The sequence below is a fragment of the Cetorhinus maximus genome, chromosome 21 (genome assembly GCF_964194155.1).
Source record: "Cetorhinus maximus chromosome 21, sCetMax3.hap1.1, whole genome shotgun sequence".
NCBI lineage: Eukaryota > Metazoa > Chordata > Chondrichthyes > Lamniformes > Cetorhinidae > Cetorhinus > Cetorhinus maximus.
The window spans coordinates 34804139-34819423 of record NC_135899.1 but is presented as its reverse complement, the minus strand read 5'-3'; the positions used below and the strand labels follow the sequence as shown (position 1 = coordinate 34819423).

Here is a 15285-nt window from a genome sequence, read left to right as displayed (position 1 = left end):
GTTTAAATCCCCACCTGATCTGCTGCTCAAAGTAGCTTCCGTTTCACTGGTCAGTTTCCCAAACTTCAGGAAACTCAGGTTACTCCAGAAATATTTGGATTGGCTGTGAGAGACGTCAATCAGAGAGCCCCACCCACTCTGCCCATTGCCTCCCCTTCCTGTTCCACAGCTGCTTCACTTCCTGTAGGGACTCAAAACCAACTCAGGACATGGTGAGTGAACGAACACAATTTATAATAATTACATCACATAATATCCACACTAATCTTCAGGCAGCCTGACTATCCTGTGGGGAATCAGCTGTGGAAATGCCCCTTATGCTGTGTGAGAACATCCAGCTGAGAGAGCTGTTTACTCGGTGCTTTGTGCTGAACTGTTTGCCTGGAGCTGTGTGTTGGATATTGAGTGTGTTTATTGGAAGCATTTCACTTCTGATTTACAGGCTGACTTTTGTTGATGGCTCATTACTGAATATGAGAAGGTGAGGTGTAATTATCTGGGAGGTGCAGAGTGTCTGAGGATTCTTACTGATTTCCTATTGTTGAGTTGTGTGTGTGTGTGTTGGGAGCTGGTTATTATCCTGTGGACTGTGAATGGTCAGTTCTGTCTGTGTGTTGGGATCTGGATGTTTCCTGTCTTTTCAAATCCCTCCAATACCTCCCACCCCCCTGTGTATCTGTGTAACCTCCTTAGAAAAAGAGCGAAAAGAAAGACTTGCATTTATATAGAGCCTTTCATGACCACTAAATGACCCAAAGCTCTTGACAGCCAATTAAGTATTTTTGAAGTGTGGTCACTGTTGTAATGTAGGAAACGTGGCAGCCAATGCGCACAGTGAGCTCCCACAAACGGCAATGTAATAATGACTAGATAATCTGTTTTTTAGTGGTGTTGATTAAGGGATTAATGTTGGTCAGAACATCAGGGATAACTCCCCTGTTCTTCTTCAAAATAGTGCCATGGGATCTTTTACACACACCTTAGAGAGAGCAGAAGGGGCATCATTTGAGATGTCATCTGAAAGACAGCACCTCTGACAGTGCAGCACTGCCACACTCCTTTTGTGCCATTCTATTGCATGATTCTGTATGATTTGCTGAAGGATTCTCCGTTACCATTCCTGGCTCTCACTGTCATTTCACTGTGTTGGTCAGGAATAGGGACCCCGTGCATAGGAAGAGCTGCAAACTCCACTCACAGGAGAGAACAGTGACGTCCTGCCTCAGCTCATCTGCTGCTGAGACCCTCATCCAGACCTTTGTAGGCTCCAGACTCAACTATCCCAATGCTCTCCTGGCTGCTCTTACATCTTGCGCTGTAAACTTGAGCTCCTCCAAAACTCCGCTGCTCATGTCCGAACTGACACCAAGGCCCATTCCCCAATCACCCCTGTGCTCACTGATCGACATTGTCTCCTGGTCAAGCAGCACCTCAATTTTAAAATTCTCATCTTTGTTTTCAAATCTCTCCATGGCCTTACCCCTCCTGTAATCTCCAGAGCAAGGCGGTCGGAGACACATATATTGAAATATCTTTTAATGCCACCTTTAAAGATTTTACCTAAAGGCTTCAACCTTTCCCAAAAGCCTGGGCTTGGATTTGATAGTTTTACCCAGTGCTGTGGCTGATAGCTGAATTTGGGATGTGCAGTCTGAGCGAGTGCAGTGTATCTAATTTCCCAGGATAAACCCTAACCCTTCAATCAGCTACACTGAAGCAATATTTTCCTCAGCTTCTAGCATTTCCTGCCCAGTGTGTTTTCTTCAAATAATTTTGGAAAGCAAGGAGAGAAATTTCAAAATTTCCATTGAATTAACATTTCTGCTGAGTATTTTATATATTAAACACACGCTCTAAAGATAAAACTAGTCTTCATTAGCACAACACGAGCTGTGCCAATAGTGAATTGATAGCCCGTTTTAAACACCGCCCGACTGTCTTTTCCATTGTCCTCACAGTGCCTGGGAAGATGGGGACTGGGCAGAGGAAAGAAAGTAGCCACAATGTCTGCTCCTGGTCACTATCCAGTGTCCCTGCTGGAAACACAGGGTGTGTGACAGTCAAGTGAGGAAAAAGAAAGGACTTGCATCTGATTCCCCTACACAGGGAAATAGCAGACTGGCACTCACTGTGGAACAATCTCTAACTGAGGAGTCAGCCCCTTCAGCAAAGGAGGAGAGGGAGTTGGAGGAAATCATGTTTCCTTTTCTTGTTTTACAGAAGGATTGCACCAGAGAATACAGAGAGGATAGACACCTCACATAGATCCTGACCATCACCCAAGGAACAATTGCATAACTGTAGGAAGACATCCAGTCCCTTCACAACATTGCTCAACACAGAGAACGTTGGGCAGTGAAACCATCACCTGGAAATCGGCCGGGTTAGGGGAGCTTTGACATATCATCAGATCTGAAACTGGTCAGTGGTGTGGAACCTTCCATCAGAACCAACCTTTCCAAAGGTTCAGCTGTAGGTGATCAGTCAGGGTGAGGCTGTGAAGAAGTGTGGTGAGAGCTTCAATCATTCATCGAGCTTCATGAACCACTGACTCATTCCTGCAGGTGAGAGGCTGTTCAAATGCGAGGACCTCACAGGCTCATAAGATCCTCTAACACGCAAGGTGCATCTGTTGACCCATCAGGAGCACAACGGCAGCCACATGGAAGAGAAACCATTCAAATATAAGTTGTGCGATCACATCTTAACACATCCATCAACATTTGAGAATCACCGATGCAGCCACACTCAAGAGAAGCCATTCGAATGTGAGGTGTGTAACAAGGGTTTTGCACAATTATCAGGCCTGGTGAATCACCAGCTCTTTCACACCGGTGAGAAACCATTCATGTGTGACGTATGCAACAAATCATTCTCGCAGTCATCGAACCTCCACGTACACCAACGCATTCACACAGGGGAGAAACCATTCCCCTGTAAGGTGTGTGCCAAATCATTTTCGTCATCATCGGATCTCTGCAAACACCAACGCATTCACACTGGGGAGAAACCATTCATGTGTGAGGTGTGTGAGAAATCATTCTCGGATTCATCCAATCTCCGCAGACACCAACGCACTCACACAAGGAAGAAACCATTCCCTTGTGAGATGTGTGACAAATCATTTTCGTCATCATCAGAATTCTGCATACACCAACGTATTCACACTGGGGAGAAACCATTCACATGTGAGGTGTGTAAGAAATCATTCTCGTCATCATCAAATCTCTGCAAACACCAAAACATTCACACAGGTGAGAAACCATTCATGTGTGAGGTGTGTGAAAAATTATTCTCAACATCATCAGATCTCCATGTACACGAACGCATTCACACAGGCGAGAAACCATTCACATGTGAGGTGTGTGAGAAATCATTCTCATCATCAGGGAACCTCCGCAAACACCAACGCACTCACTCAGGGGAGAAACCATTCGCATGTGAAGTGTGTGAGAAATCATTCTCATCATCAGGGAACCTCTGTAAACATCAACGCACTCACACAGGGGAGAAGCCATTTACATGTGAGGTGTGTGACAAATCATTCTCGACATCATCGCAGCTCCTAGAGCATCAGAGGATTCACACAGGGGAGAAACCATTCACATGCAAGGTATGCGACAAATCATTTTTAAGGTCATCTGAATTCCGCATACACCAACGCACTCACACAGGGGAGAAACCATTTACATGTGAGGTGTGTGACAAATCATTCTTGACATCATCGAATCTCCTGGAGCATCAGAGGATTCACACAGGGGAGAAACCGTTCACTTGTGAAGTGTGCGACAAATCATTCTCACTATCATCGAACCTCCATGTACACAAACGCATTCACACAGGGGAGAAACCATTCACATGTGAGGTTTGTGATAAATCATTCTCACAGTCATCAAGTCTCCACACACACCAACACATTCACACACGGGAGAAACCATTTGTGTGCGAGGTGTGTGGCAAATCATTCTCAAGGTCTTCGAAACTCCTGCTCCATCACAGGATCCATACAGGGGAGTAACGTTTCAAGTATGGTGCTCATAATAAAACTTTTTGGCATCTTTGACCCTCCTGAAACGCCAGATTATTTAACGCCTATTATTTAAATAGGGGAGACACTCTTCAGGTGCGATGTTTATGATAAGCCTATCACCCACTCTTCTGATTTTCTGAATCACCAGTAGATTCACACTGGAGAGAAACCATTGAGGTGTGAGCTGTGTGACAAGGCTTTCACACAGTCAGGGTATCTCCTGGTCCATCAACACACTCACAAGGGGAGAAACCCTATCAGTGTGAGTTCTGCAATAAAACAGATGAGCTGCTCCACCATTCAGTAAGATCGTGGCTGATCTGATCGTGGCCTTAACTCCACATTCCGCCTACCCCCGAAAGCCTTTGTCTCCCTTGTTAGTCAAGAATCTACCTACTTGTGCCTTAATAGTATTCATTGACCCTGCCTACCAATCTTTGTGTCATCAGCAAAATTTGCAACTATATATTCAGTCCCTTCATCCAATCATTGATATAAATTGTAAATAGTTGAGGCCCCAGCATTGATTCACATGGCACTCCACTCATCTTGTGTGAAGTTCAGTTGTTGATGGATGACCCACATTCATTCTCCCCAATACCTGTGTGGCCCATATTTTTATCAAGTTTGAAACTGCATTCCTAAACCTTACCCAGTTTGTTCTATATATCATTTAACTGTTCGTCATTTTGTCAAACTGTAAGGAGGTGTGAAAGTTTTGGTATCAGGCTATATGTACTAAACTGTAAACTCCACTCGTCACATCTTGCCAACCTGAAAAAGACCCATTTATCCCTACTCTGCTTCCTGTTAGCTAACCAATCCTCTATCCGTGCTAATATGTTATTTCCTACAGTATGAACTCTTATTTTGCATAGTAACCTTTGATGTGGCTTCTTGTCAAATGCCTTCTGGAAATCTAAGTACAGCACATCCACAGGTTACCCTTTATCCACATTGCTTGTTACTTCCTCAAAGAACAGCAATAAGTTAGTCAAACATTATTTCCCTTTCACAAAACCATGTTGACTCTGCTTGATTGCTTTGAGATTTTACTAAGTGCCCCAATATAACCTCCTTAACAATAGATTCCAACAATTTCCCTCTGACAGATGTTAATTTAACTAGCCTACAGTTTCCTGCTTTCTGTCTCCTTCCTTTCTTGAATAGAGGAGTCATATTAGCGATTTTCCAATCTGATGGGCATTTAAAATTACCCAAGTGACTCCTACAGATTATCCCCAGTGACTCTGATAAATTACCCTCCCAGTGACTGCCATAAATTATCCTAGTAATCTAGATTAGTCCCAGTAACTCCTGTATATTACAACTCAATGCCTCCTATAGATTACCCCAATAACTCCTAATGACTACCCAATAACTTCTATAGATTACCTCCAGTAACTCCTATAGATTACCCCCAGTGACTCTTAAGAATACCCCACTGAATCCTATTGATTATCCCAAATAACTCTGATAGGTTACCCCCATTGACTCCTATGGATTACCCCCAGTAACTCATATAGATTATCCCAGTAACTCCTATAGATTACCCCCAGTGATCTTTGTAGATTAACTCAGCAGGGAACAATAAGTTAACCCATGTATCCTTCAATCATTCCCACCAGCACTGCCCCCCGCCACCTGATTAATTGACAAACATTTCACCTTCCCTCCCTCCTTCACACCAATTATTTCTTTTCAGTTCCAATCCCTGGATTCCCTGATTATCCAATCAGATCCTTTGGATCGAATCAGGGTTGTGAAGAGCTGTCCAATCAGTGCACTAAATGTTGTCTAATGCCAAACTAGTTTGGGAAAGTTGCAGCAGGTCCCTGAGTGGGGAGTGTGCCTGGACCCGAGGTGAGGTTAGTTAATGTTAGTAAATGATTAGTTACTGTTAGTTAATGGTTAACTGCTTAGTTACTGTTAGCTAATGGTCAAATATTGTCCATTAATTTTTAGTTATTGTTTATAAAGATTAGTTAACAATTAGTTAATTATTAGTTATTGCTACTCAGTGTGTGGGACTCCCACTGCTGAATCATTCTCTCTCTCTGATTCGATTCCCTAAAATGGCTCAGTTTTAGCCGAGTGATCCCCAGTTCAGCTCCTTCCTTCATTCCTGAAGAGTGAAACGTCCGGAGCTGTTTCTCTCTGAAGAATTCAAGCTGAAAAAGCGGTGAAAATGGTGCTAGCGGATTTGGGGAGAAAGATCCCCTCTGTTCTGCGATCCTTCGGCAACGCCAGCTCCATCAATGAGAAGGTTTTGAATGTTTTACAAAAGGAAGTGAGTACAGCTTTATTCCAAGCAGATATCAGTATTAAACTGGGGAAACAGCTTTGAGAAAATGTCAAAGCAGCTATCGACTTGGAAGGGGTGGCCCCTGGATTTTCAACAAAAGACGAATGATTCAAGATGCTGTATTTAAGGATCTTGTCAAGCTGATAGATCCAAGGTTGCAGCATGGGCCCCCACTAAAGGAAATCAAAATGTCATCATGTTTGTTGGTTTTCAAGGTCGTGGGAAAACTACAACATGTACAACATTGCCGCACCCCTAGTCGATCTGTGTCAGTACAGCTACAACACTGGCATCTATCCGGCTGTGTGGAAAATTGCCCAGATATGTCCTATACACAAAGAGCAGACAAATCCAACCTGGCCAATTACCGCCCCATCAGTCTGCTCTTGAACATCAATAAAGTAATGGAAGGGATCATCAACAGTGCTATCAAGCGGCACTTGCTTAGCAATAATCTGCTTACTGACGCCCAGTTTCGGTCTTTCAGGGCCACTCAACCCCTGACCTCATTACAGCCTTGATTAAACATGGATAAAAGAGCTGAACTCCCGAGGTGAGGTGAGAGTGACTGCCCTTGACATCAAGGCCACATTTGACAGAGCGTGGCATCAAGGAGCCCGAGCAAAACTGGAGTCAATGGGAATCGGGAGAAAACTCTTCACTGGTTGGAGTCATACCTAGCACAAAGGAAGATGATTGTGGTTGTTGGAGGTCAGTCATCTCAACTCTAGAACATCACTGCAGGAGTTCCTCAGGGTAGTGTCTTCGGCCCAACCATCTTCAGCTGCTTCATCAATGACCTTCCTTCCATCATAAGGTCAGAAGTGGGGATGTTCGCTGATGATTGCATAATGATCAGCACTCCTCAGATACTGAAGCAGTCCATGTCCCAATGCAGCAAGACCTGGACAATATCCAGGCTTGGACTGACAACTGGCAAGTGACATTCACGACACACAAGTGCTAGGCAATGACCATCTCCAACAAGAGAGAATCTAACCATCGCCCTTGACGTTCAATAGCATTACCATCACTGAATCCTCCAATATCAACATCCTGGGGCTTACCACTGACCAAAAACTGAACTGGACTAGCCATATAAATACTGTGGCTACAAGAGCAGGTCCGAGGCTAGGAATTCTGCAATGAGTAACTCACCTCCTGACTCCCCAAAGCCTGTCCACCATCTACAAGGCACAAGTCAGGAGTGTAATGGAATATTCTCCGCTTGCCTGGATGAGTGCAGCTCCCACAACACTCAAGAAGCTTGACAAAACAGTCCACTTGATTGGCACCACATCCACAAACACTCACTCCCTCCACCACCAATACACAGTAGCAGCAGTGTGTAGCATCTACAAGATGCACTGCAGGAATTCATCAAGGCTCCTTAGATGGCAACTTCCAAACCCACAACCACTACCATCTATAAGGACAAGGGCAGCAGAGAGATGGGAACATCACCACCTGGAAGTTCCCCTCCAAGTCTCTCACCATCTTGACTTGGAAATATATCGCCGTTCCTTCACTGTCGCTGGGTCAAAATCCCTCCCTAATAGCATTGTGGGAGTACCTACACCACATGGACTGCAGCGGTTCAAGAAAGCAGCTCACCACCACCTTCTCAAGGGCAATTAGCGATGGGCAATAAATGCTGGCCCAGCCAGCAAAGCCCATATCCCATGAATGAATTAAAAAAATGTACAAACCTCGTGTACTACTTCAAAGGAAAGGCTGGAAGACTTGTCTAATCTGTGCAGACACATTCAGAGCAGGAGCATTTGACCAAATGAAGCAGAATGCAACCAAAGCAAGAATTCCTTTCTGTGGAAGTGACACAGAACTGGATCCGGTGATCATTGCTGCAGAAGGTGTGGAGAAGTTTAAAAAAGAAAACTTTGAGATAGTTATTGCTGATACCAGCAGTTGACACAAACAAGGAAACTGTATATTTGAAGAAACGATACAAGTTTGAAATGCCAGACACCCAGACAATATTGTTTATGTCATGGATGCATCAACTGGCTAGGCCTGTGAAACATAAGCGAAAGCCTTCAAAGATAAAGTGACTGGAGCATCAGTCACTGTAATGAAGCTCGATGCTCACGTAAGAGGAGGAAATGCTCTCAGTGCCGTGGCTGCCACCAAAAGTCCAATCATTTTTATTGGTACCGGAGAACACACCGATGATTTAGAACCATTCAAACCACAGCCCTTCATTCACAAACCTCCTGGTATGTGTGATACTGAAGGTTTAATGGACCAGGCGAAGTAGCTGAGATTGGATGACAATGAAGATTTAATAGACAAACTTAAACATTAAACACTCCGAGATATGTATGAACTGCTGAGGAACATGATGAAGATGGGGCCTATCAGTCTCAAAATGAGTCTGATCCCTGTCTCTAGAACTGATTTCATGAGTAAGGACAATGAAGAAGAACCTAATGAACCAAAGCTAATGACTATAATGGACAATATGAATGACCAAGAACTGGACAATAAAGAAAGGACTAAGCTCTTCAGTAAACAGCCAGGAAGGATCCAAGGAGTGGCTCGAGGAACTGGTGCTACAACCGGAGTCATCCAGGATTTGCTCAAATGGTGAAAAAAATGGGAGGAATCAAAGGTCTTTCCAAAGGTGGTGACAGGTCCAAAAATGTCAACCCACCTCAGATGGCCAAACTCCACCAGCAGATGGTTAAAATGATGGATTAGTATATTTGTATGACCACAAGCTCTTGTCCTTATCCCATGATCCCCACCCTCTTCCCAGTTAGATGTTGTCCTATTCCTCATGTTAAAACTTGAGGACATTCCCTATATTTCCCACTCCATAAACAAACCCAACAATATGGGATTTTAAACATCTTTTCTTGTTCAAGGTTCAGACTTCATTGACAGATTGAGAAATATTTCCCTGTAAAATGCTGTTTGATGGAACTATTAATAAATTGTATTGTCCTCCTTATTGTTCGATATTCTCATTTTAAAATCTCATCTCATCTACTAGTAAACAAGGAGCCTCGAGTGAGTGTGACTGAGTGATCTGACTGCTGTGTGCAATATCTTATTAGCAGCGAGGTCTCAGGGCTGGTTTCTCAGGTTATCTGAGGGAGCTTTTCATCCAGTGTCATCAGTGGACCTGGTGGGCACACATTACCTGTGTCATCAAGGTGTCTGACACTGCAGAACTCGCCTGCCAGTTCTCTGCTTCTCTCTGCACTTCTGTGCTCTCTTCTTCTGTGAGGAGATAAAGCAGAGAATTGTGAGTGACACCCCTTGGGCAGCTCTCTCCACTCCTGCTGCAAACTTCCTCCACCACTTCCCTCCATCCCTGCTTGGTTTGATGGGCTGGCCTCTTCCTCTCATCCCTGGTGAATATCACCTCATTTCAGTCCCTCGACCCCAAAGCAGGACCTTTGGTTAAGTGTCCGAGACCCGGTGGGGCAGCCTTCCCAGTTCTCCTCTCCATTCCGGGGTTGCTTAAACCTCAGGAAGCAGTGCTGAGGTTCAGACATTCTAACCTCTGCCAGGGTCAGATGTTGTCCAGATGCTGCAGATGTCAGTAATGAGCTGACAAGAAAGCCTGAGCCTCATCAGAAATCCTTCTTTTGACAGATTCAGAAGGTCACCCTGCCCACCATCTCTGATTGGCTGACAAACACAGATGCAGGATGCTGATGCCGTGGCTGAGTTAAAGAGCCAATAGTAAAACCCCCGACTGAATCAAACGGGTTCCCGACCTCTTACCGCCCTCCCCACTGTGTACAGGTCCATTGGGATAAGGTCCCACCTATTGCTTCCCACTGACACCTGAACCACAATGTTGAGATTCCTGGTGTCACATCTAGTCGGAGTGCGGAACACAACACTTGGGACAATCAGCTGCTCTGTAATCCACTCTGACCAGGGGATGATCCACACTGAGGTCGTCCAGATATATAGAATATTGCAGTAAGAGGTGGTTCTAGTTTATACTTTACTGGCCTCACAAACTGTGCTTCCCAAACACCCCCTGGTGTTGAATACTGTCCGTCTGACCTCAGGGTCAAATTGGAGAATGCCAGTTGAAGAGTAAAGACAACCGTCCTTTAATTCGGGAATATTTATTTTCCCAAACTCTGTCCAAACTTCTCTGTGTTGAGCAATGCTGTGAAGGGACTGGATGTCTTCCCACAGTTCTACAGTTGTTCCTTTGATGATGGTCAGGATCTATCTGTGGTGTCTATCCTCTCTGTATTCTCTGGTGTAGTAGGGTGCAATCCTTCTGTAAAACAGGAAAAGGAAACATGATTTCCTCCAACTCCCTCTCCTCCTTTGCTGAAGGGGCTGACTCCTCAGTTAGAGACTGTTCCACAGTGAGTGCCAGTCTGCTATTCCCCTGTGTGGGGGATCAGATGCAAGTCCTTTCTTTTTCCTCACTTGACTGTCACACACCCTCTGTTTCCAGCAGGGACACGGGATAGTGACCAGGAGCAGACAACATGGCTACTTTTTTTCCTTTACCCAGACACCGCATCTTCCCAGGCACTGTGAGGACAATGGAAAAGCCAGCCAGGCGGAGTGTGCAGCAAGTACTAGAAGCTAAGGAAAATATTGTTTCAGTGTAGCTGATTGAAGGGTTCTGGTTTATCCTGAGAAATTAGATACACTGCACTCGCTCATACTGCACATCCCAAATTCAGCTGTCAGCTACAGCACTGGGCAAAACTATCAAATCCAAGCCCAGGCTTTTAAGAAAGGCTGAGGCCTTCAGGTAAAATCTTTGAAGAAGGCATTAAAAGACATTTCAATAACTGTATCCAGGTATGGCAGCCAAATTGCTGTGGTGTAGGATTAACAATCCAAAGATTGAGTGTTCAAATCAGAATAAAGTTCAGATGATCTCAGCCTAGTGAAATCTGTAAATTCTCTCTTACCAAGGTCTGAGGACAAGTACCCAAGTGAGGAGAGCTGCCCCACAGACTGGTCAAGTAGCAGTGATACTCACTGAATCATATCAATCTGGAAACATCCCAGACTTCTCTGTCTTTCATCCCTGGGTATGTCCCATCCCACTGGCAGGTGGGGGATGTCTCAATATTGACTCCATGGAGTCTCATGGCTTCAGGTCAAACAAGTTCAAGGAAAATTACTAGTCCCCACCCAACTGATGAATGTGTACTTCACCATGTTAATCATCACTAGGGAAGTAGACTAAGGACAGATCCCAAAACTGGGTATCCATGAGGTGCAGTGAGCCATCAGCAGCAGCATTCCACCACAATCCCACAGCCCAGCACAGCCCTCATTCCATGATTATCTTCAAACCAGTAGATAGACATGTCAGGAGCAGCACTGGGTATAGTTTAGAGTCCAGGTTTGAACCTAATGAAGATTATTATTGAATCTGCATCCACCGTCCTACCAGACAGTGCATTCCAAATCCTAACTACGTCACATTAAAGTTTTCCCTCGAGTCACCTCTGATTCTTTTGCCAAGCATCTTTTATCTGTAACCTCTAGTTATTGACCTTTCTGCCAATGGAAACAGCTTCTCTTTATTTATTCTGTCTAAACCCTTCATGATTTTAAACATCTCTAACAAATCTCCTCTTAGCCTTCTTTGCTCTAAGGGAAACAATCCCAGTTTCTCCGCTCTATCCATGTAATCCCTCGATCCTGGAACATTCCAGTAAATCTCTTCTGTACCCTCTCCAAAATTCTTCATTGAATATACCCCAGGCCACATCAGCCTCTCTCTAATAGACAGACTGAATAGACAGTCTTAATGAGCAAGACGCAGTCTACAAACCAACAATGGGGGTAAATGGAGAGATGTTTCCACTTGTGTGGGGAGTCCAAAACTCTGTGCCATAAATATAAGATGGTCAATAATAAATCCAATGAGGAATTCAGGAGAAACTTCTTTCCCAAGAGAATGATTGGAATGTGGAACTTGCTACCACAGGGAATGGTTGAGGTAAATAGTTTCGATGTATTTGATGGGAAGCCAGGTAAGTACATAAGGGAGAAAGAAATAGAAGGATCTGCTGACAGGGTGCGATAAAATAGGAGGGGAGAAAGCACATGTGGGGCATAAGCACCGGTAGAAAGCAGTTGGACTGAATGGCCTGTTTCTGTGCTTCAACAACTAGAATCAGAAAAAAAAAGTGCTGGAAACTCTTAGTGTGTCAGCCAACGTCTGTGGAGAGAAACAGAGTTAATGTTTCAGCTCGAGATGACCTTTTAGCAGAAACTAGGTTGGATGTTAAAGAAGAGTCATACAGACTCAAAACGTTAACTCTGTTTCTCTCTCCACAGATGCTGTCAGACCTGCTGAGTTTTCCCAGCATTTTCTGTTTTTATGTCAGATTTCCAGCATCTGCAGTATTTTGCTTTTATCTTGGACGATGAGTGGCTCTTCCTTTTGTCAGACAGCAACCCCTGGTCTCACCAGCATTTACACCAACCCCCACGATTCTCACTGCCCCCGCTCAACATTTCCCTGGACCAGCCTGCTCACCCCACTGTTCCCCCCCTGACCCTGGTTTCCATGGCTGAAGTGTGCCTTAACTTATTTCCTGAGACTTTGTTGCTTTGGACTTCATCTCAGAGTCACAGTAAATCCACAAGTCGCAGTGTCACTCCCTGAGCACAGACTCAGTATCAGAGCACAGTTTATCCTCCATTCAGGATAACTGCACAAGTCCCAGGGTCACTCCTCGATTAACAGAATCACTCCCCAAACACTGGCTCAATCTCCTTACCACTCTCTGTCCCAGACCCCCGTGCCCTTGTCTCCCATGCTCCTCTCTCTCCCATGGCCCCCTCGATCCCTTGCCCCCCATCTCCCATGACCCCTCTCTCCTGCCCCCTCTTTCCCGTGCCTCTCTCTTCCCTGCCCCCTCTCCCCAATGCCCCCTCTCTCCTGTGGCCCGTCTCTCCCCTGTCCCCTGTCTTCTGTGCCCCCCCGCCCCACCCCCCATCGCCCCTCTCTCATGCCTCATGCCTGTTTCTCTCCTGCATCTCCCTCTCTCCTGTGCATGTGCTGATCCCACCACTGCACGACATCGCTGCCTTGGATGCTGTGGATCTCCCTCTCCTGATCTGCAGTCAAACACATCCGAGGCTACACATCCCACACTGATGTCATCAGTTTGAAAGCCTCCGAGGATGAAGAATGTTATTCCCACACTAGAAATCTCTGTCAAACATTTACCAGGGGAACTGAAACAGCAGCTGCAATAAGTGAGGTTTTATTCAGATGGGACAATGACAAGTTTAAATCCCCACCTGATCTGCTGCTCAAAGTCGCCTCCGTTTCACTGGTCAGTTTCCCAAACTTCAGGAAACTCAGGTTACTCCAGAAATATTTGGATTGGCTGTGAGAGACGTCAATCAGAGAGCCCCACCCACTCTGCCCATTGCCTCCCCTTCCTGTTCCACAGCTGCTTCACTTCCTGTAGGGACTCAAAACCAACTCAGGACATGGTGAGTGAACGAACACAATTTATAATAATTACATCACATAATATCCACACTAATCTTCAGGCAGCCTGACTATCCTGTGGGGAATCAGCTGTGGAAATGCCCCTTATGCTGTGTGAGAACATCCAGCTGAGAGAGCTGTTTACTCGGTGCTTTGTGCTGAACTGTTTGCCTGGAGCTGTGTGTTGGATATTGAGTGTGTTTATTGGAAGCATTTCCCTTCTGATTTACAGGCTGACTTTTGTTGATGGCTCATTACTGAATATGAGAAGGTGAGGTGTAATTATCTGGGAGGTGCAGAGTGTCTGAGGATTCTTACTGATTTCCTATTGTTGAGTTCTGTGTGTGTATGTTGGGAGCTGGTTATTTCCTGTCTTTTCAAATCCCTCCAAGACCTCCAACCACCCCCCCCACCCCGCATCCCCGCCCTCCCCCCCCCCCCCCCCCAATCCCTGTAACCTCCTCAGAAAAAGAGAAAAGAAAGACTTGCATTTATATAGAGCCTTTCATGACCACCAGATGTTCCGAAGTACTTTATAGCCAATTAAGTTCTTTTGAAGTGTGTCACTGTTGTAATGTAGGAAATGTGGCAAACACAGTAAGCACAGCAAGATCCCGCAAACAACAACATGTTAATCACTAGGTAATCTGTTTTCTCGTGGTGTTGATTGAGGGATTAATATTGGTTGGGACGCCAGGGATAACTCTCATGTTCTTCTTCAAAATAGGCTATGGGATCATTTATATCCACCTTGGAGAGAGCAGAAGAGGCCGAAGTTTAACATCCCATCCCATCCCATCAAGAAAGATGGTATTTCTGACTCTGCAGGGCACCCTCACTGCTGCACTGGAGTGTCAGCCCCAGTGCTCCAGACCTGGAGTGGGACTTGAGCCCACATTCTTCTCACTCAGAGGTGAGAGTGGTACCTCCTGTGGCAAGGTACCACTCTCCTCAGCCTGACAACCCTTTAAGCCCTCCAGTTTTGGTCTCCTGACATCTGTGATTTTAACCATTCCACCATTGGCGGCCGTGCCTTCAGCTGCCAGGGCCCTGAGCTCTGGAATTCCCTCACTAAACCTCTCCATCTCTCTATCTCTCTCCACTTCTTTAAGATTCTTCTTCAAACCTACCCTTTTGATCAAGTGTTTGGTCATCTCTCCTCATATCTTCTTATGTGACTCGCTGTCAAATGTTGTCTGATAATGCACCTTGAAGTGTTTAGGAACCTTTTCCAATTTTTAAAAATTTATTTGTTCATGGAATGTGGGCATCGTCGGCTGGGTCAGCATTTATTGTCTATCCCTAATTGCCCTTGAGAAGGTGGTGGTGAGCTGCCTTATTGAAGCGCTGCAGTTCATCTGGTGTAGGTACACCCACAGTGCTGTTATGGAGAGAATTCCAGGATTTTGACCCAGTGCCGGTGAAGGAATGGCGATATATTTCCAAGTCAGGATGGTGAGTGACTTGGAGGGGAAC

General features: G+C 45.2%; 3 protein-coding genes and 1 pseudogene across 4 annotated transcripts in view; 2 read left to right on the top strand and 2 right to left on the bottom strand.

The window, feature by feature from the left end:
* The window catches only part of LOC144695207 (uncharacterized), a 469933-nt gene that overhangs the window by 366053 nt on the left and 88595 nt on the right, over positions 1-15285 (bottom strand). The window lies entirely within an intron of this gene.
* LOC144695266 (uncharacterized) overlaps positions 1-15285 on the bottom strand; it is a 290534-nt gene that overhangs the window by 225682 nt on the left and 49567 nt on the right. The window lies entirely within an intron of this gene.
* LOC144695162 (uncharacterized) overlaps positions 1-15285 on the top strand; it is a 144183-nt gene that overhangs the window by 122004 nt on the left and 6894 nt on the right. The window contains exons 2-3 of the mRNA XM_078566055.1: positions 2221-4014; positions 6194-6320. Of these exons, the coding sequence (XP_078422181.1) occupies positions 2663-4014; positions 6194-6320 (1479 nt within the window). The 5' untranslated portion in view covers positions 2221-2662. The remainder of the gene's footprint in view (positions 1-2220; positions 4015-6193; positions 6321-15285) is intronic.
* LOC144695241 (signal recognition particle subunit SRP54 pseudogene) lies at positions 5569-9306 on the top strand (annotated as a pseudogene). The gene has a single exon (XR_013579911.1). The product of XR_013579911.1 is annotated as a signal recognition particle subunit SRP54 pseudogene (transcript).